The sequence below is a fragment of the Lepus europaeus genome, chromosome 9, assembly GCF_033115175.1.
Source record: "Lepus europaeus isolate LE1 chromosome 9, mLepTim1.pri, whole genome shotgun sequence".
Classification (NCBI taxonomy): domain Eukaryota; kingdom Metazoa; phylum Chordata; class Mammalia; order Lagomorpha; family Leporidae; genus Lepus; species Lepus europaeus.
In genome coordinates, this window is record NC_084835.1 from 102,575,873 (window position 1) to 102,597,217 (window position 21,345).

At 36.5% G+C, this 21,345-nt stretch overlaps 2 protein-coding genes across 7 annotated transcripts in view; one reads left to right on the top strand and one right to left on the bottom strand.

The window, feature by feature from the left end:
* The window catches only part of RAB27B (RAB27B, member RAS oncogene family), a 70,340-nt gene extending 59,907 nt beyond the window's left edge, over window positions 1-10,433 (top strand). Inside the window, exons 4-6 of the mRNA XM_062201691.1 lie at window positions 518-621; window positions 3,031-3,154; window positions 4,121-10,433. Coding sequence (XP_062057675.1) covers window positions 518-621; window positions 3,031-3,154; window positions 4,121-4,310 — 418 coding nt within the window. The 3' untranslated portion in view covers window positions 4,311-10,433. The remainder of the gene's footprint in view (window positions 1-517; window positions 622-3,030; window positions 3,155-4,120) is intronic.
* Window positions 10,434-13,086: 2,653 nt separating this feature from the next.
* The window catches only part of CCDC68 (coiled-coil domain containing 68), a 52,530-nt gene continuing 44,271 nt past the window's right edge, over window positions 13,087-21,345 (bottom strand). For all 6 annotated transcript variants that reach the window (XM_062201696.1, XM_062201695.1, XM_062201692.1 and 3 more), the window contains 2 exons: window positions 18,836-18,912; window positions 13,087-16,019 (listed from right to left, as the gene is read on the bottom strand). In XM_062201696.1, the coding sequence (XP_062057680.1) occupies window positions 15,962-16,019; window positions 18,836-18,912 (135 nt within the window). In that variant the 3' untranslated portion in view covers window positions 13,087-15,961. The remainder of the gene's footprint in view (window positions 16,020-18,835; window positions 18,913-21,345) is intronic.

Here is a 21,345-nt window from a genome sequence, read left to right on the forward strand (position 1 = left end):
AGTGGATCTTAGCACGAGTCCAATGTCACTGAAGATGTTGGTGGGCAAGAGGAAGAGCAAGGCACCAGACATCTTTATTTACTTTCTACATAACAGAAAAGATTCCACAAAATCCCTCAGTAGAAATGAAAGTTCTCACTGTCTTTCGTCAAGTACTGAGCCACGATGTCACTCAGCTGATTTGGCCCTCACTGGAGCTGAGCCAATTCTAGTCCATGCCCTTGAACCTCCAAAACTGTCTGCTAAAACAAACAACAGATAAAAAAGAAACACTTTTCTTCACAAGTAGTCTCTTTCAGGTATTTCATTATAGTGATGAAAAGATTGACTAAGCTAACAGTTTATAGCTGAATCTGCTCACTGGACCCTCCTACTGCCTTTGTGACCAGTCTCTGCATGATAATTCATAAGGCCCCGCCGTGGAGGCTTCATCCTTGAAAGGGAAGTTGTGTTGTCTTCCCTGTCATCGTAAGTACCTGGACTAACTTTCAGAACCTCCCCTGTGCTTTGTTGGCAGGTTCCGGAGCCTCACCACTGCATTTTTCAGAGATGCCATGGGCTTCTTATTAATGTTTGACCTCACCAGTCAACAGAGCTTTTTGAATGTCAGAAACTGGATGAGTAAGTGGGATTGAGTAACGTCAGAGATACAATCAGATGAGACACCACAGATTACCTTTGGAAAATGATGAGTGTAGTATTTGTTTTCTTTACACTGGCAACATGATGGCCTTTATGTGGGTCACTCAAGGTGGCTAGGAATTGTATTCTCCTTTGACACTCTTTATTGTAGATGTCCAGTGTGTCTTTATCAACTCCTATAGTTCAGATTGTTACTGTTATTCTTCAAAGACCATTCATTCTACTTATTGGTATGTCTTAAAGGACTTCTTAAAACTGAGTTTTCTATCTACTACAGCAAACCTGGAGAGAGCATAGTGAAACTCAGCAGTGCTTTTGGAGGGAGGACACAGGCACCTAGTATGTGTTCATGGTCTAATGGCAAGAAAGTACTCCAGAACAGACTTGGCAGTGAGGATAAAAGCAGCGTGTTGGTCAGCTGACACTGGAATTTTACTTTAAAAAAATTCAAATATGAGGAAGCCTGTATAGAAAAATCTCTAGCTTCCATGACAGTGTAAATATAAAATTCAAATATTGTCAAATCAATTACTGAAGTCAGATTGATATATATCAATGGAAGTATTAGAATTTTATTTTCAATCATTGTAGCACTGAAGGTATATTTTATTCATATTTTTATTGCAAATAAGAATTTTGACTTTAGGGAGTATACACATGTTGGGACCGATGAATTGCTAGTGGTTCTGAGACTGCTCTTGTCATTTCCAGATTTGTTCTGGCTGTGTTGACCAGAATAATACTTTTTTTTGAAAAAAGACCATGTTGTTGTTCTGTGACTTCTCTCTCACCTGGAATAAAATGCAGAGCTCTTCAATTCCCTACGAAGCCAGTGGATTAGGCACTCAGCCTCTCTAATTCACTCCCATTAGGCTCACAGCTCAGGGTCCAGCCAAGCAGACTCTCATGCTGTTCTCAGAAGGAGTAACACATGCCCGCTCTGGGCCTTGGTCCCCTGGTTCTGTTCTCTGTCCTGATTATTCTCCCATTTACAGATGTGCGGGGTCCTGGGCTCCCTTCAAGCTTTCTGCCACGCCTCCTTTATCTCTTGAAAGAGACCTTCGTTGACCAATCACCTCATCTAAAATAGTACTCTTCTGTCATTGCCACCCCCTGACATAATGTGTATATTTTTCACATGTTTTTCACTCTTTCCACCACTAGGATGTAAGCTCTTTGAAAGTTCAGATTTTCTCTATTTGTGTCATTCTATACCCTAGACTTGTGTGAGTGCCTGACATGGGACAATTTCTTAAAAATATAAGGTAAAATTGTACCTCAAAAAATCCATGGAAATGAAATCAGAGGATTTTCACCTTGCTGCAAAAAATCTTGAAATTCATGCATAGTTTCTACAAAATGTGCACTTTCCTGACCTTTTTGAAGTGTCTGTATGTATTTCATACTACATATCATATAAGACTAATAAATAATATATATATGACCACTTTCAATGTGAGTTCAATGATGCAGTAGCAAACAATGAGAGAAAATATCACAAATTCTGATTTATTAAATTGCTTGTCCCAAGCAATGTTTATCCTAGGATTTGTCTTTATTATTTTTTAATATTGTATATCCTTATCCAAATTGTGGTGGTATTAATAGACTCTGAGGAAACAAGGGGATAATAAGCTTGTTGGGTTCTTTCTGAGAATTTGTTTATCCTTTTTCAAGGCAGATGAGACTCTACTGTGCTCTTATAAATCTCCAGACAGATATTGTAAGGATTTAAAATAATTAATTGCCATGACTAATAACACTTTAATTTCTAGCACCCAAACAATTTGTATCACAGGCTAAGCCTTTGCTGTCTTCCTCTGCTTCAGCCAGGTAGCACATAGCCTACCTTAAGACGGGAAATCTTGCTTTCCTTTTTCCCTGCCTCCCCTCTCCTCCCTTTCCTTACTCCTTCCCTCTCTCCTCTAACCTTAGAAAAGAAAAAAGCAATTTGCCCATTTTAAAATTGTTTCTGCATGAATTCATGGTGGTTCCAAAATGGTCTACTCTCTAGATCATTGCTTTGGACATGAGGACGGGCAAATGTAGTAGCTTCTTCAAGGAAAAAGCAAATTACGAACCTTAAACATACTGCTTCCACTTACATTTGAGGATCAGTTGGCAAGACGCAGCATGCCCATCTGAGAGGGCATTTCCCCAGATGTGGAAGAGCATGATCAGGTGCTGATACAAGGGGCTTCTTACTTGTTATTAGTCATCTTACAGATGAGGAAACTAAGCTTGAGAGGAGTGAGTGACTTGGCTGATATAACTAGTCAGCAACCAAACTGCAGATGAACAATTAAGTTAGCAGTCTGGAATATGAGCAGTCATTTGACATCACTTGTTTATAACTAACTTGCTGGCTCCATCTGCTTTCTTTCCAAGGCCAACTGCAAGCAAATGCTTATTGTGAGAACCCAGATATAGTATTAATTGGCAACAAGGCAGACCTGCCAGACCAGAGGGAAGTCAATGAACGGCAAGCCCGGGATTTGGCTGACAAATACGGGTGAGTCAGTTACACTGAGAATCAGCTACCAGTGGAGCAAGACACAGAATGATGTCAGGAGGAAACCCTTTGAATAGAGAATAGTGTGTAATTTAAATGATCTTCCATAGGAATGTATGTGATGTTTTCATGAATTACTTTTACCTAACATTTACAGACTGCTTCTCTGTTAACAACTATTCATAGAGCTTAACTCATTTAACCTATTAGAACCATCCAGAGGAGATAATAGAGTGATCCATTTTATATATGAAGAATTGAGTTACAAAGAGATTAAGTAACTGATGTAAGGCCACATACTGAGAGCCGAGCTTAAATTCATTCCAGACAATCTGAGATCAGCACTCAAGCCGTTAAACATTATGCTCCATGGCTTCGAAACCCTGAGAAATAATACCTCATAGGAATAAAATAATGCAATCCTTATCCAGCTGAGCCTGAGTAGCAGCTAAAAAAAAACCTCCAAACCCAAACCAAGCCACAAAAACCCATGTAATTATGAATTGACTTCCATAGCAGAATTTGTCCTTACTTTTTAGTTTGAAGTAAATTCATATCTGCCAAGTTTTTACTGAATGATCCTTGAGAGATTTGGCTTAAACATCTCATCATTGAACTTCTTATTCCAAATAAACATAAACTGTATTCACATGAATACCCCTATTTAATGCACACACATTGCTGAGTCATATTTCTAGATAATAGATTGGAAGGGAAGTAATATTTTAGTGGCATAATCACCTGTAGGCATTTTATCCTTCTTCTAGAAGAAAACAGTTAACAATTATGTCCAGATTTAAAATTCCTGACCACCTCCCATATCATTTTCTTTGCCTAGAAAAGTGGTTATATAAACATCCTAAAGGGCAGTTCACCATTTTTTACTCACAGAGAAAAAGTGAGAATGTTATTAGTTCTTTTCTGATTTCTTCGTTTCTTAAATTTTTGCCATCTTTTCTATGTTAGCATACCATATTTTGAAACAAGTGCAGCAACTGGACAGAATGTGGAGAAAGCTGTAGAAACTCTTCTGGACTTAATAATGAAGCGAATGGAACAATGTGTGGAGAAGACACAAGTTTCTGACACTGTCAATGGTGGGAATTCTGGAAAGCTTGATGGGGAAAAGCGAGCAGAAAAGAAATGTGCCTGCTAGACTCTACATAGGAACTGATAATCAAGAACCCTACCCAAATATTACTTTTAAACACAACAGCAGACCACAAAATTGTTGTCGAGTAGACCATGCACAATGATATATCTTTGTTTTTCTGCTAGAAATTTTATTTTAAGAAACCAGAATAGTCAACAGTGTCCAAAAGAATTGACCAGTTATCCTTGAGGCCCCTCCAAACAAGATCAAAGATTTCCTAAGGTGATCTCACCATCATGGATGTTCCACTTTTGTTTTTAAATAAAGAAGATGAGTACATAAGAGAGTAAACAAGAGGAAATATCTGTGAGTTTTGCAGTAAGTTGGAACAAAAATGACCTTGTCACATTGGAGAAGAGGATAGGCTACCATAGGGAAAACACAACTTTTTTTTAAAGGTTGGATTTATTTCTTTTCTAGAATCTGATTATTACTTTCAGATTTGCATTTGGGAAAACATATTTGCTGAAATTGGAAACATAATGAAGAATTCTATGAGATTTATTAAGAATGACATACCTGTGTACACCCAATAACTGTACTAAGAATGATAGAATTACTAATAAGGTCGTGAGTGGGTGAATGTCACACTTGCACTAAAATGTAGTACATTGTGTAATAATGTCATTTTTATATTCTTAATAAATGGCATATAGACAAGAACAGGACTGTGACTGACAAAGTACAAGAGAAATGCCCTGGAGAGAAAAATGAAGTATGGGAACATGGCATTTGGACAGCTGAAATTAAATGTATCTGTTACAGATGTCTAGAAGAGTTACTTAGCCAAATTTCATTCAAGCCAATTAGATGCTGACATTCTGAATTGGGGCTAAGAGACTCTCCAAGGGTTTCCATTTCAAACAAAATTTTAGAAATCAGTTTGGGTGGTGTTAGCTTTGCATTTCATTTTTTTTTTTTTTTTAGCAAATGTTGATATTTGTCACAAAGAGAAATTCACTGTTGCTGTTCACTGAATATCTCTTTTGAAAATTCTGTCAAGAAAAATTATTTAGCCTCATAAGTTGTTAAGATGAAAAATGCTATTAATATGAAACAAATAACAACTATTAATTATGAATTTTATTTTATTTATAAATGTGCTAGAAACCCTAACACATTTCTTCTCCCCAATCCATACCCATGCCTGGGTTTGAATCAACCACAGAAATACAGGCTTTTCACTTGGTAGAACAACAACTTGGTAAAACAATAACAATAATGATGGATCAATTCTATGATCACTCTGATTTTTCATGTCATTAATCATATAGAATTAGTGATACCTCATTCTGTACTACACTATGTTTTCATTTTACCTAAGCCTTTCATTGAACTATGTTTGGGTGGGGAGGGAAAATATCATATCTCACCAAAATTTTGATCAATTATTTGATCTTTCACATAAAGCTACCTTTTCTTCTAAAAACCATCACATATGCATTTTCTAGTGGCCTTATCTTACTGTTGTGTCTAAACTAATATGACATTACTTTTTATCTTAGTTTCTGATACACACAAGCCATACCAATCAAAATATTATTTAAACATGTCAGTTTTATCAATAACAAAGGCAACATAGTTCAAGTTATCTCTTTTTAATGAATATATTATTTTTGATGTGGCAGTTCTTTTCCTATAAAATTTTTGCAAACTTAATTTTTCTGTACTCAGTGCATATTTTTTAACTTATAAAAATGGGAAACCCTAAAATTACAGTCCCCTCTTCAACCTCTCCCTATAATCTCCTTCTACCATTGAGTCAGTTTCAGAAACACAGACAAATCCAAAGGAGTATCTGTTTATAATTCTTAGGATGGAATAGATCCAGAAATGTGTCAAGCATCAGAACAATTTGGAAGCTTTTATGGGATTAGTACCCAGAGAAATTCTCAGTTAACTGCCCAGCTCCTCCGATTTTTGTAACAACGTGCCAGCTTCGAAGATCAGTGGTGGCTGGGTGTTCCAGTGGCATTTCTTTAGGTATGCTCTTGTGACCTCAATGCCTGTGACAGGAAGACAGGATGTGATTAACTAACATTTATGTTGTTTCATCTTAGAGCAAATAGAAAAATATAACCATTTCTGGGCAAAATTTGGTGAACTTTTGTGGACTTTCTTTCAAGTTCTTCGTTGGACTCAGATTGTGATGTCCCTAGCATTTCCATAATAGGGAATGCTCAGGCTTTTATAAAGCCCTCAAGGTATTCTATTTTGACATGTCTTTTGCTTCTATTTATTTTCCAGCTATATGATTGATTTACTTATGCCAAGAATCTGTCATTGTCAGTTAGTTAATGAATATTTTTTCAGGGTTTACTTTAAAATTGTTAGTTGATAGCTGTAGCACAAAGCAGATGATGCCCATGATTATGGAACTCTGCCTATAAAAATAACAGTTATTGGGTAAAAAGAGAAGTCATTTAAGATATCATTCTATTTATAAATAAATGCTTGATCTAAAATGTATTTGCCCTGTAAAACTTGACATCTGACCCAAAATTATATTTAACCATTATTAAAAATTCTTTCTTTCATTATTTCAGGATTCATAGTTCTGTGTAATTTGTTTTACAATGCAAATGTATCTGGTGCCATTTGTATACTGACTGCTTTAAGGGATTCCATATTCCCTCTGTCTCACAAATGCATGCATTTTTAGTCAAGCTGTGTCCTGTTGCTGATCATCTCTCCAATACTATAGTAGATCATGTTGTAGGAAATATTTAAAATGTATGTGACACTCCTTTCTGTTATAGGAACCATTTCTAGAGTGTTTACACAGATTTGATGTTTACATTGCTCTAACTCAGTGCCTCGGATACCTCCGTGACCAAATTTGTTTCCAACCATATAGCTCATTTCCTCTGATTGTATATTATAGGAAGGACTCACAGAGACATCAACACAGCTTAAGGTCTTATAAAATCTTCAGAAAAGGATGCAAGGATTTTATTGGAATCTAGAAGTTATGACCAACTTTTCTTGATCCCCTAACTAATGGAGTGGGCATTATTGAGAATTTTAACTGTGATTAGTTACAAAGTTAACTTTTAATGTAAAAATGTGTCAGAAATAGTCCAGAGAATATAATGCTTGTCTTGGTCTGATGGTAACAAGTCATGGATTTTCAGAGAAAATGCTGAATACTAGGAGTTGAGCTTGTCTTTCCGCAACAATTTTAAAACTCATGCCAGTTACACTCCAGCCAATTTGCTGTCCTTTCCATTTTATCATCTACTGCACTGCAAAAAAACCAAAACCAGCATTTTCTAAAGTAAATATTTTATCTTTTATTTTTAAAGAGATGGGCCAGTCTGTATCAGTGGATGTCTTTGTCATGCTTCTACTATAAATTGTTCTTTGCCAATCTGTACAAATAGGTTAAACTGGACAAGAGTTTTAATCAGGCTTCCCTTGTTCCTTTTGATGACAGAGAAACTTACCACAGAGAAAGATATGACTACGTTAAAAATTAACACAACAACCACAATGTTCTTTAAGCTATAAATTTAGTCCACAGGGAGTCAATAAGTTGTAGGAAGCCCATATATCTTCTCACCAATGGAGTGAGGGCAGCAGTTAGGTAGAGAAACACTAGGCATCATTTGTCATCTGGAAACATGTGTCCATGAAACAAGAGCTCCATTTAAAGTACACATGGAACTGGTATTTAAGCTAGTGGTTAAGACACCTGTTAGGATGCCTACATCCTGCTTTGCAGTAGCTGTGTTTTATGCCTCTGCTCCTGACCCAGCTCCCTAGCTGTTGCAGGCATTGGGGAGTGAAACAGAAGATGATTTCTCTCTCTCTCCCTCCCCCTCTCATCTTTATCTTTATTGGCCTCTTAAATAAATAAATGAAAAAAAATTTTTGAAAATGACACGTGTGCTGTCCTAGTTGTATATCACACCATAAATTTGAGGGAAAATCCTCATTTATGAAGGATTTTGAAATCTTAATAGGAACTCAAAGCATAAAGAAATAATATTTCAATTCTCTAATTTCCTAGTATATATAATAACTCTTTGAAAGGAAGATCTAAGAGGTGATGTGAGCCAAAGTTACAGTACAGCTGCCTTTAACCCTCTTCTGCCAAACATTAAAGCATTAGAAGCATTAAAGCATTAGAAGAAATAAGTGTAGTTGAATATTTTAGATAAAACTTTTATCACTTTTTAAGATACAAGATGCTGTAAATATTTGAAATGCTCATTGTAAGGTATATTTTTTTTTATTGAACTGTGAACAAGATCATGCAAGCTTATTTCTGGGAAGAGTATAAGTTCTGGAACATGAATGCATATAGACTATTATCTGAGTGTTGTCTTAATGCTTAAAGCCAAGATGCTGCTTGTCTCATAGAGTGGATACAAAATCATTGTTGGATATGTAAAGATTTTGACATAACTTAGCATTCTTGGTTATAGACCCAATCACAATGATATTGTTGGCAAAGAACTATAGATAAATAAGAGTTTAAAAGTTATCTAAATTATGCTTTTAAATACAAAAGGATATGTAGATGGCCATACATATATGATTTTTAGGTAGATTTTTAAAAGGTTTGGTAACAGTTTTTCTAACTAGATCCATGGCAAACATTTATTCATTATTTTTATCCATAGAGGTGTAGGCCCTTAGAACTAAGCTAATAAAAACAAATATCAGATACTTAATTGTTAACATCAGAATTTGGGATCTTGGAAACATTTTGTTTAATTACATATAAATCCAATTTTCTCATAAATTTTATATTTGATTAATTTTTCAAGAGCCCCAAAGACTCCTTTCTGTAGTATTCTTTGTACCAACAATCAGGTATTTTTCCAACTTCATTTGTGGAGAGAATATCACTAATGAAAAGTAATTGGCACCAAAATAGTGATACTATATAAAGGAGTATCATTTTGGGGAGGAAAATACACAAAGGAATCATCATTGGACTTAATGGTTAGTGGTTTAAATTTGATTTGCTGGTACCTTCCCTTCCCAAGAGGTCCTAGGAGTTGTGACCAATAACCCTAATTGACTTAGTCTTTAAGAATCATTAGCAAATTCTACAGGAGCCGGCACATCTGATCTTTACCTATTGGATCACTTATTTAACCAGTGGCTGCTATCCTTATGTCTGTTGGCACATCAAAATAGTATCTGGCTTAGCAAATAATGTATGTAGGCTTATCCCTACTCTGTCTCTAGGAGATTTTTCTTTTCAAATATACTTTGAAAGAAAACGTACTGTCATAAACAGAAAAGTCACCAGAAGGAACAATTCAGGGTCCATGGGACCTAAATAGATTAGTGACTTCTCATGGAATTTGTAAACCCTGTGTGTTCATGGGATTCATGCCACATTCAAAGGAGAATCTGTATAAGAAAGGGATTTGTAAATTATGTTCCATGCCATAAAAACACTATTATCATAAGCTGCGAGTGAATAAAACCATCACAGACATCATTTAAACCACTTATTGATTACAAAAGTATCAGAACAGGGACAGCACACTTATTTTAGTACAGGTGTTAGAAACTACAATTGGACAGTCACCTTGATGTCATTGTATTTGATTGAAAATGTTTAATATATCTTGTTATTGGAAAAATTTTGAGTTCTATTTCAATTTGTATGTATCTTGTACTTTTTAAAGGAAACCAATTTCATTCTAGATAGTACATTATAACCCAGTAAAAATCCTCCTTGTGCAAATAGGGCTTTGTGTCCATAGCCTTGTAAAAGACACTAATTATATCTGAAATTATTTTTAAAAATAATCCTGCTTTCACTGATATGTTAAAAGCAGACAGCATTCTAACATAACACTGAAGTGTTTCACTGTACCCCAACAGTGTACCTTTAAGTAATATTGTCCTCATTTTTAAGCCAAGCATGTTTTGTCTAGTGCTATTAATGTAATTTAAGACTTTTAAACATGGAATTTTTATTCTATATGCCCCTGAATAAACTGTGGTTCCTGACAAATACTGTTAGGTAATTATTTTGTTGTACCAAAGTTCTAATGACTACAGAAATAATAGCATCCAATGATTTTGTGGTGTATGGGTTTGAATATTATGGTTGAGAACTGTATTCAGTGATTGTTTCTTGCACACTTTTCAAATAAAAACTGCATTTTTATCAATTATCTTGTGTACTCAAAGCAACTATTTATTGAAATTGAATGCCTAGTGTTTGGAGAACATGAAATCAGTGTCAGCTTGGGACTTGTATCACATTAAAAATGAGATCCATTCAGAAGTAGGAAATAAGTAGTCTGAACTCAGGCAAGTGATTTTTATCCATGTCTCTAACCTTATTATCAAAGACTGGACTTTGCAAATAAAACTTTCTAATAATTTTGATGATGTACTTATTAAAATTAGCAGTTGAAGTATTGTATGGTATATAAACTCTTCCACATATTAGCACCTCTTTTAGTCCCATAACTACAAAGCTTATGGTCTCTTCCTTAGAGATTGGTGCGTCTGGTGTTCAAGACCACAACTGTACAGCTTCCTTTCAAATGTTCATTTGCAAAGGCTGCCTTGTTCCCAGAGCAGATCTTCCTCCATATGTTCCTTAGATAGGCTTTGCCAAGATAATGATGAGTTTTTAATTTAAAGATAAACAACACTCCCACTGCAAGCAAATAAATCCTTGGCACCATTCTCTCAACTTCACTCCCCAGGAGTAGTAATGCTGTTCCACAGAGGCAGAATCTTTTGCCCACTGGGTTCATCCTAAATAATTCAAGATAAATCACTAGGAGCTTGCTTTCCCTAATGGTTTTATAGGATTTTTAAAAAGTCATAGCATGCCCCATGTTGAGGAGAAAGAAAGATACAGCAGCCTAAAATCCACTATCTCAAATGATGAGATTTCGATTTTTAAAACTATATGCAACGTTTGCATTCTTCACAGGGCTCTCTACCATGGATAATTTCATTTTTAATATGGATTGCTACTTGTGGAGAGAGAATAATAAGGATGTAAACATTGCTGTTCTGTTTGAAACTCATTTCAATAACTTGTATGATGTCTTTGGAAATCAACATGATTTGACTAATGCTGTATTATAGGTACTAGAAATGTTTTGTGATATTAGATTTTTATAATTATTAATAGCTTTGGGCTATTTTCTTAGGTCTGAGAGAAAGAGAAAAAATACATGTTCATCAAATGTTAAGAAATAAAAAGCAACAGCAAGATTATACCAGAGGACTTCAATCTGTTTGATTCTACAGGGAAATTTACATTATGGACTGATTCATGAGACAGCAATTTGGGTGGGCTAGCAGGATGATGAATGCAGCTCCTATTCCTGGTAACTTGTGTCCTTTCTCCTCCCCTTGCTTCCAAGAGAAGTTCTTTATGAGGCTTCTAGGACAAGAAGGTAAGTCAAGACAAGACTGTAACAGAACCATCTCAGAGCTGTTTCCCCTTCACTTCCCTGTCCAGAGAACAAGAGCTTTCTCAGTTTATTAGGAACACTAGACAAAGTCAGTAGTTGGGATAAAGAGTCCCAGCAATCATTAGCTTCTTACACAGAATTCAAAGAGCTGGAAGGATTACTAATCGCATCAAAGGAATCATTACCTAAAGGAAATATGAAATACTATAGTGTATGGAAAAGGACTTAGACAAAAGGAGACTTCATGTCCAATCACCAGGGCAGCTGCACTGACCAGGGCACACCTGGTGACTCCTCTAAGGAAGTGGTGCACCTGCATGGTATGCACTGCTCTCCCAGCAAGTCACAAAGCCACCCTTCTGGTCTTTGCTTAAATGTTGTCTTCTAAGACAGCATCATCTTTAAAATTACTATCCTATTTAAAGTAACAGCCTGTAGTTACCATTTGTTAAATTATCACCCCAAATAAAATTGCAACCACACCCTGTCATCCCTGGCAATAACCTAGCACTGTGTTCTTTTTCTTCCCAGTCCATTGGGCACCTCTGACTTCATTATCTATTTCTCCTCACTAAGAATATGTTTCCATGGAGGTACAGTTTTTCCTCTTCTTTGTTCTCTTTCTTTTCCCCCATCCCGCCCCCATTGCCTGCAACTATAGACCTGGCATCTAGAACCTGCCTAGCAACCAGGGGGAAATCAAGACACATTTGTTGAAAGAAGAAATGAGTGAAAACAATTCAGTGTAATTATTTAAATCTTTATTGCATCCTTAATAGTTTCTATCAAAAAATGGAAGGAAGGCAAGAAGGCAGGAAGGGAAAAAGGGAGGGAGGGAGGGAGGGAGGGAAGGAAGGAAGGAAGGAAGGAAGGAAGGAAGGAAGGAAGGAAAATAGGGAAGGAGACACAAAAAGAGAAGGAGGGAGAGAAGAGGAGGGCAAATTACAATGATTATGAAATCAGTTTGGGGAGTTCTCAGTTACAGTTGGATAGTGTAACTATTTGGATATTAATAAAGATTCTGTATTTATTTATAGGTCAGAAGAGAGGTAGAGATTTTCAAAGTGAAGAAATATGAAATAATTTGAGAAGTATGTGTGTTCCTTTTGATTTCATAATTATTTTTTAAATTTAGAATGTAAACTTAATTGATTTGTTTTGCAGTTAATTTGGATCCTGCAGAAATTAGCAGAAAAAAATAAGGAAGATGTTAAAGTGTCTGTTCACTAACAAAACATTTACTGTGCACTGTACAGTCATAATAAAAACACTTATGAATAATGATTTTTATATAAAATAATTTTAATATAAAAAGAAATAAAACCCAAAATGACATACAATATAACATCAATTTTCTTCATCATGAGGCATATTATAAGCAAGTTTTCAAAGTATACCTTATCAGTTTCTAGACTAAACATTTCTTGATCATTTATAACAACATATCTAATCAAAGAATTAAGTGAATTTCTTTCTTCCTTTCTTTCTTTTGTTAGAGGTAGAGAGCCAGATAGATAGCTCTCAACTGCTGGTGACACCCAAATGCCCACATGGCTGGGGCTAGGGCAAGCCAAACCAGGGAACCAGGAACTCAATCCAAATTTCCCATATGAGTGTTAGGGATCCAGCTACTTGAGCCATCACTGCTGCTTCCCAGGAAACTGGAATTGGAAAGAGAGCCAGGACCTGAACCTAGTAACTCCAATAACAAATATGGACATCTTAATCTGCACTGGTATCTTAACCACTAGGTTAAACACCCACCCTAGAACTAAATTTCTTTGCATTTCTAAACTTCATGTATGAACTTAAGGCCTGCTACAGACATTCTTACACAATCTGTTAATACAATTAAAAGTACAGTTATTTGGAATACAACAGAAGTAATAAATTTTTTTTCTATGTGTCCTTGGTAGTACCACTTTTAGATTAACAGATTTCATTCCATGTTGTAGTCCTTTGTTTCATCACTCTGAAATGTTTATTTAGAAAACACTTCAAGTGCAAAATAAATTAGGTCAGAGGAAATAATCCATATATGACAAATAAATGAAATGGCTTCTGCTACAAATATACACACATTTGTATAGGAGGAGTTCAGATCACGCTGGGCTCCTGAAACTGTGTACTATTATTATTAGAAAGTCCAAAGACATTCATTCCAAAATGAACTTGGAGACCTCTTGAGCCGCTCTCACTTACACTACCTCCAGCTGTACTTCCCTGCTAAAAAGATGAGTGCAGTGAAACTTCAACAGAATACAACAGCAGCTTTCCATTTTTTACTTTAGAATAAACTATTCTTACAGTCATCAAGGCTTCTAGGTCAGTTAAACAAGTACATCCCCAAATCGCCGGTGTGTCGTGATGCAGCATGATGATTTCACGGAGCTACGAGAGGAGGCTAAGTGAGCTACAAGTGACAGGGGGATTTTCTTACTGCACTGCACATGCTTCAAGCAGAATTCACGATCCCAATTTCCCTACAAATGTGCTGAAAATGTATTAGGAAGAAATTCTTCAGTGTCACATACAGTTATGAATAAAAGAACATAAATATTTGGATTTTTAGCAAGGAATTTTCCTGAACTGCGTTCTCAGGATGGTAGTGCAGATGAAAGGCCAACTGATTTCCACAAAATAGTGATGTTTGTTTTTAGACGTTCCTGACTATCATCCACAGGAAAATGCAAACAGCCATCAAGGAGATTATGTACTTGATAAAGTTGCAAAAAGGAGGCATTTCTATTGCTGAGAAAATTCCAGACCACCAGTTTGCAAAGTGGAAGGAATATCAATAGCCAGGTTCAAATCCTTGCTTCTCAGTTATCAGCTGAGCAAATTGGTTTACCATCCTTAGGATCGTCCTCTGTAACACAGGCATGAGGCTATGACCTGCTGCTGCTGGCTTGTGGAGAAATGAATCAGCACAAGTGAGGAACTTAGCATTGTTTCTGACATAGAGTAACCAAGCTTTGAGTGTTATTAGATAACTACATTTTAACAATAAATAAGCAACAAAAATTGTTCCAAAGAATGCCATGAAGTGTAAAACTCACACTTGAGTTGTGTAACATTATCATGATTACAGGACTTAGATGGATCTATAAATATGTTACTTCATCTTATTTACATACATCTAAATAGTTTATGTATAATACTGATATTTCACATTCCACATGGAAAGGTTTGAGCCTCCTTCCTGAGCGAGTGTTTAGATCTGTATACCAGAAAGGATGAACAAAGGCCCAGAGGGACTTCACCCTCTAGGGAGACTAAAGCCTCTCATTATTAATTTAACTGAAGTGTATTCTACTTTCCTGAGTGTCAGTATGTTTGCATTTCTACAAGTCAGAGTTTGGTTTTACTGACAGTGCTACAGCTGGACCTGTGCAGAAGATATTACAAAAATGTAAGCACTCTTTCACAAAGACACCAGACATATTGTTCTGATTTGTGAATTCAGATTCTTCCTGACTGTAAGCTACAACCACTGGCTACCAACATTATGTGCTCCACTTCTCCCCCAAAGAAATTTTTATTTAGAAAATATTAATGAATATCAACAGTTACATTAGTAACAAAGGCCACATAAACCATGGGCTCCCCTGTGTGCTTATGTGTACTGGTTGCCCCTAACAACCAATTTTTTATCCCAGAACAACTGAAGGGCAAGTGCTTTCTTAGTTGTGCTAGGGCAGCCATTATTCTCAACATTGGAAAGCAGATGGGTTAGGGAATTGGCTAAAAATAATCTTCTTTTTTTCCAGCCCATAATTTGGTGGAGAGTAAGTCTTCCATTAACAATGGGCCAGGAGATGAGCTTCTTGTTATGAAAATATCTCTCTTATTATTCAACTTTAAAATAAATCATTTATTTGGACATATCTATACCCTTTCTTCTACTTATATACTTAAAAACCACTATCCAAAGGTCAAAGTTGACAATTTCCTTTAGCAAAACTCTGAAAACAAGATTTAGATTTCTTTTTACTTAAAGCAGAATCCATCTCCCATCTTGGGAAAGCATCTATTTGGTAAGTTTTGAAGAAATATATCTTCCCTTCAAATATACACCTGCTTGATTTTCTGGAATGTTATCTTCTTGAAAAGCTCATGATGTGCAATGAATTCCATTCAAAAACTAGCATCATGCCATATTAACATGGACATTTAGAAAATGTTTCAAGGGAAAAATAAGACCCACATCATATTTCTTGATCAGATCTTCAGCCAGCCAGTTCATTTCCGTAACCTAATCAACATCAAATAGGGGGAAGTGCCTTCTGTCTTCAATTCGCTGTAAACAACAAAGCACAGTTTTCAAGATGGAGTATTTGAACTCTAATGATATAATATCTGTACTGCCACAATTAACAGCTCAGCTACTGCAAACTACCTAGTCAGAACAAGTTTGCTTTGCTCTAATAGATAGCTGTTAATAGATTTATTCTGGCCATTATTCCATGAGACACAGTAAACGTATATGGCAAAAGCTTTCAATCTATATAAATTTAGCTACAAGAGCAATGGAAATCAGAGAGGGTACAGATATGTGTCTGCCATTCCCCTCAGGGATGAGAAGCACCAGATCAAGTTAGGGATGAGAAGACACAACCATTGTTCCCTCAGGATGTTCTAATTCCATGGAGTTCTCATAGTCTGAATTTCTTCCCTCACTGTGTGACTTATTGTGGAAAACTCTATGTATTCAAAACTAATGGTCAAATTTTCATTCAATTACCGTTTATACCCATTGTCTATAATCCCACTAAACTAGGACCCTTTTGCTTCTTGTGAAACTTCTTATTTGGTGAAGTATTAAGCCTTTTTACTGTAATGTAAATTTAAAATATGTTATCTCAAAAACTAAAAAAAAAGAAAGTTGGAAGGAAGATGGTAAGGAGGGAGGCAGCGAATATCTGATCTTAGACTTGTATCTACAAATCATACTGAATCTGTTAAAAATTAATTAAAACTAAAATTAAAAGAAAAAAGTGTATTTTGTTGTCATTGTTTGACTATATGGTCTCTAGTGTCACCAAAACACTTCTTTTGATATGAATTCAACTCAAGAAATATCTAGGTCTAAGTTCCAGTGTCCCAGAAAAAAAAAATTATTAAGGCTTCTCTATACTTTCTGATAGATAGCATTGAACTATGCCATATGGGAGATTTGCCAAAGTTAAGTTGTAAGTGTGTATGATTTTTTTGCATTAATAGCCTCTTTTATACTCCAGTCCCGTCTTAGAGTTATAATTCCTCTGTGGATGGCTGACCCCAGGCTTAACAAATGATATTGCCACCAACATTTTTAAAATAGCCAGCAGGCTATATTTCCCTTTGCAAATAAGATTCACATCATTAATACTAGAATTTCCTCCAAAAATTACAAAACAATGAGAATATTAATCTTAAGAAGAAAAGTCTTTAAAACAGTAGACCCTTAACTATTAGTTAAATACTAATTAATAACTGCAGCTATAAATTGGCCAAAGAAGCCATTGTCTTCACCACAGCCCTCCTACAGCCAGCCAGAATCTCGGCAGCCAGTGCTGGAAGTGACCCCTAGTGGTTCCCTGCTGTGCTGCACTCTGGCCCCATTCCCTTCAGGATCAAAGCCCTGGGCTGGTCAGGATGCTTCAGCAGCCCACAGGGACCATTAGCTGGATGGAAGGCAGCACACCATGGGCCAATTGCCCTTCCCATAGAAACCTAGTCCAAGCCCTTCCCCCACTGAAGTAATGTCCTTGCCTTGCTTCTAAAATGTGAGCATTTCATCTTTCTCTCTGGATACCTCTGCAGTTTAGTTTCTTTCTGTTTCTTTAGAAATTGTAGGACTGGTGGCCAAAAAGTTGATAACTGAGCATGTGGTGGCCGGCAGATTTTAAGGGACTTGATTCATAATGGTTTCCTCTCCCATCTCTAATTACATACATCATTAGCAAAGTGAAACACTGTTGCAGGGAGCTCTGAAGAGATGAATTTGTCTGAATTCCTCCACTGATGCTAATCATAGTGAGTCTGATTTTTCCACCTCAGGCTGTGCTCAAGAGAGCTTCAGGAAATGAGATTCTGCCCTGGAGAGGCAAGACTGTGAAATTCAAAAGCTGCTAGGATAGGAAGTTTTTAATCACTTTTAAAATGATACATGTAATTATAGGCTGTGTTTTCTTTGAAGTGATAATTTCCTAGAGTTTATGGAAAGGAGATTTGAGCACAGATTCAGATTCTGCCAAGGAAAAAAAATTAAACATTAAAAAACATGATATGGATGCTTGCAACCATCACTTCAATTACTTTAATGGGTCATTATCAGTGTTTGAAATGATTTGTGATTGGATCATTGTCCTTAGTACTGCAGAAAATAAAAAAGAAATACAAGCAATTCTTTCCATGGTGGTATTCGATTTGAGAGAGAAAACCATGGAGATTTCAAAAAATACCAAAATTTCAATAAATATTAACAAATCATGATTAAAATGTCCATCATGAAAAATATGAGCCACAGAGGAAGAAGGACAATGGAGAACATCTGTAATGTTTGGAAAAGCGCTGAAGTCAAGACCGGGCTTCCTGCCGCCACGGCTGGAAGCCAGGTGACCCATGGCCCAACCACCAGTGTCAGCTCCACCCCTATCCTAATGGGATTTGCTGCTGCTACTTCCTTGCCCACCCCCCAGCAAAGTTTTAAGAGAACCTGTTCCTGAACACATGGCTCTCTTTTTCTCCATCTCTTGGTCTCTCTCTCTCCCTCTCCCTTTCTCTCTCTTGCTCTCTCTCTTATGCTCTCCTTCTCCCTCTTTTCCTTCTTCACTCCTTCCCTCTGGTCTGTCGGGTTTCCTCCAATAAACCATTTCCCTTAAAAAAAAAAAAAAGACTGGACTTGATTTAGGCAAAGGGGAGGAAAAAACATATCTAAACTTATTCATTTGTATTTATACATTATGTTTTGAGGATTTAATGGTAAACCAGATTAACACAGTTCTGAATAGGAAGTGGGATGGACAGTAAAGAAATTCTTACATGAATATTAACAGATTGGAATGTTTATTAAGTGGGTTGAGGTCAACCAAGTTCACTAAACATGGAGCTTGGGGGTAAGAAAGACCTTACCTTGTAGAGACTGCCTTAGATACTTTTGTTTTAGGAGTTTCAGACCAAAGCGCCACCTTGGTTTTTAGTTCTTTATTCTAAAATTAAAAAAAAAAAAAAAAACCTGGAAATCAAATAGCTAGTTCATCCATTAGCTGCAGTCTTACTGCTTTCCTCCAACCTATCAGTTGCCTGGTTCCTTGGCAGTTAAGTTTGCTGTGATTGTTGTTTTAGAACATGGAATACAGTTAGTTGAAATTCACTAAACATTATCTTTGAAGATCAAAATATACTCTGAAAATGCATAAAGTACCCAGGGATTAAATTTTAGAATTTTAAAATTCAACAGCTGACCTATGTTTGATTTTACAAAGTTTCTTTTAGATAGACAGATGAAAAGAACTAAAGTAGAGAACCTTGGTAAAGATACCCACAATATTAATTACACATTTGTCTTTCTTGTGCAATCTTTTGATTCCAAATCCCATGAAAATAGGCACCATCTGTTCTTTACTATACTATTTGTGGCATCTTTAGTCTCGATTTTCTCATTGAAGCTTTAATTTCTTTATTTCTATAGTAGGAACAAATGATACACATCCTGCCTATCTTGTATAAGTTATTGGAAGAAACACATCATATGATCATAATATTTTAAATCTGGGACCATTGTTCTAATTCTAGGAGATAATACAATGGCTAAAAAAGGCACAGTAAGAGTTTAAATTCTTAGAAACAAACCCAAGCACTGTTGATTATAAGCTTTGTGGCCTCATTTAGGTCTAATTTTCTTGTCTACCCAATAGATAGAATAGTTGCCCCTTCTCTCAGGTTTAAAATGAGATAGAAATCGCAAGATATTCAGCTTAGTGCCTGGCATAGATTCTAAGACTTAAAGCAGTTGGTTAAGATTTTCTAGTCTAAGTTTCATTTTTATCACTGAAGGTTGAAGTCCAAAGACTATGTGTTCCCAACATTATCATGGCGGAGGTGAGCATCAAGTTTGGACTTCTCAGTCCAGAACTAGTTTGCCAAGCAATTTCATTTCACAACACTCAGAAGTGAGACTAAGACAGTGAAAGACCACGACCAAAGTTAAGTTGCTAGTTGCATTCAAGCCAGAAGGACAAGTCTGGATAGACAAGTTTGGGATTGAAATATGGATGGGTGGAATGATGACAGAGCAAACTGAGGTATTAAAAGAACATGGCCACGCCATTGCCTGTTAGAAAACTAAGGACTTGGAGAGTCACACAGTTAAATTTTAAAAGGTATCCTCTAAGAGTATGGTGGTCTGTAGTAAGCTATTGGTTTGCAGCAAGCCAACAGGAAAATTCTTAGTTTTGAGAAATAGACGTTAGAATTTTGATAGAAACTAGATGTTAATTAGTATGAGTACCTAGCCAATGCATCATTTGTATTAAATAAATGAAGTTACCAAAATTCAAAATAACTAAGAAACTTTCCTCTGGTACTGAACCTACGTTATTTTTCTATACAGCCAGAGGAATTAACCTGGTCCTTTAATATTACAAATAAGAAAATGGTGATGTCCAGAAAACACAGAGATTCGGTAATTTTAGGAGGGGTCTCTGGTATGATAAATATAAACAAGAAACTTTCAACAGGAAATTAATCAACTATCTCAACCATACACACACACACACACACAACTCTTCAATCCCTGCATGTCATCATCTCCAACCCAGGAGAAGGAATGTGAACAGGCACAATAAAGCATAATATCTTCTCTTTCAGTACACCACAAGCATGTGGATACCAAAATAATAAAAGACAATCAGAGCAACTCAATACATGCCATACACGGTAGGTAATTCATTACTGAAAAAAGGTAAGAGCAGAAATCAGTGTGACCGAATAGGATTTTTATACACCTGGAGCTCTAACCTTGACCTTGAGGCTGAAATGAAACAGGCCTGAGTGGAAAAGCAGGAGAGAAAAAAAAGACTAAGGCAACCACTATTAAAGTGAGATCCTTCACTAGGCTAATCCTCCGCCTGCGGCGCCAGTACTCCATGTTCTAGTCCTGGTTGGGGCGCCGGTCCTGTCCCGGTTGCTCCTCTTCCAGTCCAGCTCTCTGCTGTGGCCCAGGAGGGCAGTGGAGGATGGTTCAAGTGCTTGGGCCCTGCACCCACATGGGAGACCAGGAAGAAGTGACTGGCTCCTGGCTTCAGATCAGTGCAGTGCGCCAGCCGTAGCGGCCATTTGAGGGGTGAACCAACGGAAGGAAGTCCTTTCTCTCTGTCTCTTTCTCTCACTGTCTAAATCTGCCTGTCAAAAAAGTAAAAATAAAAATAAAAATAAACTGAGATCCTGGGATCAGCAGTATCAACATCACCTGGGAGCTTGTTGGAACTACAAATCCTCAGTCTCCCACCAGACCTACAGAATCAGAAACCCGGGGTGGTCTTGTTTGTGCATTGGGAAACTCCTAAGATAATTCCAACGCCTAGCCAAGTTTGAGGACCAACAGACTGATACGGTTTCCAGTCTAGATTGCATACTAACAA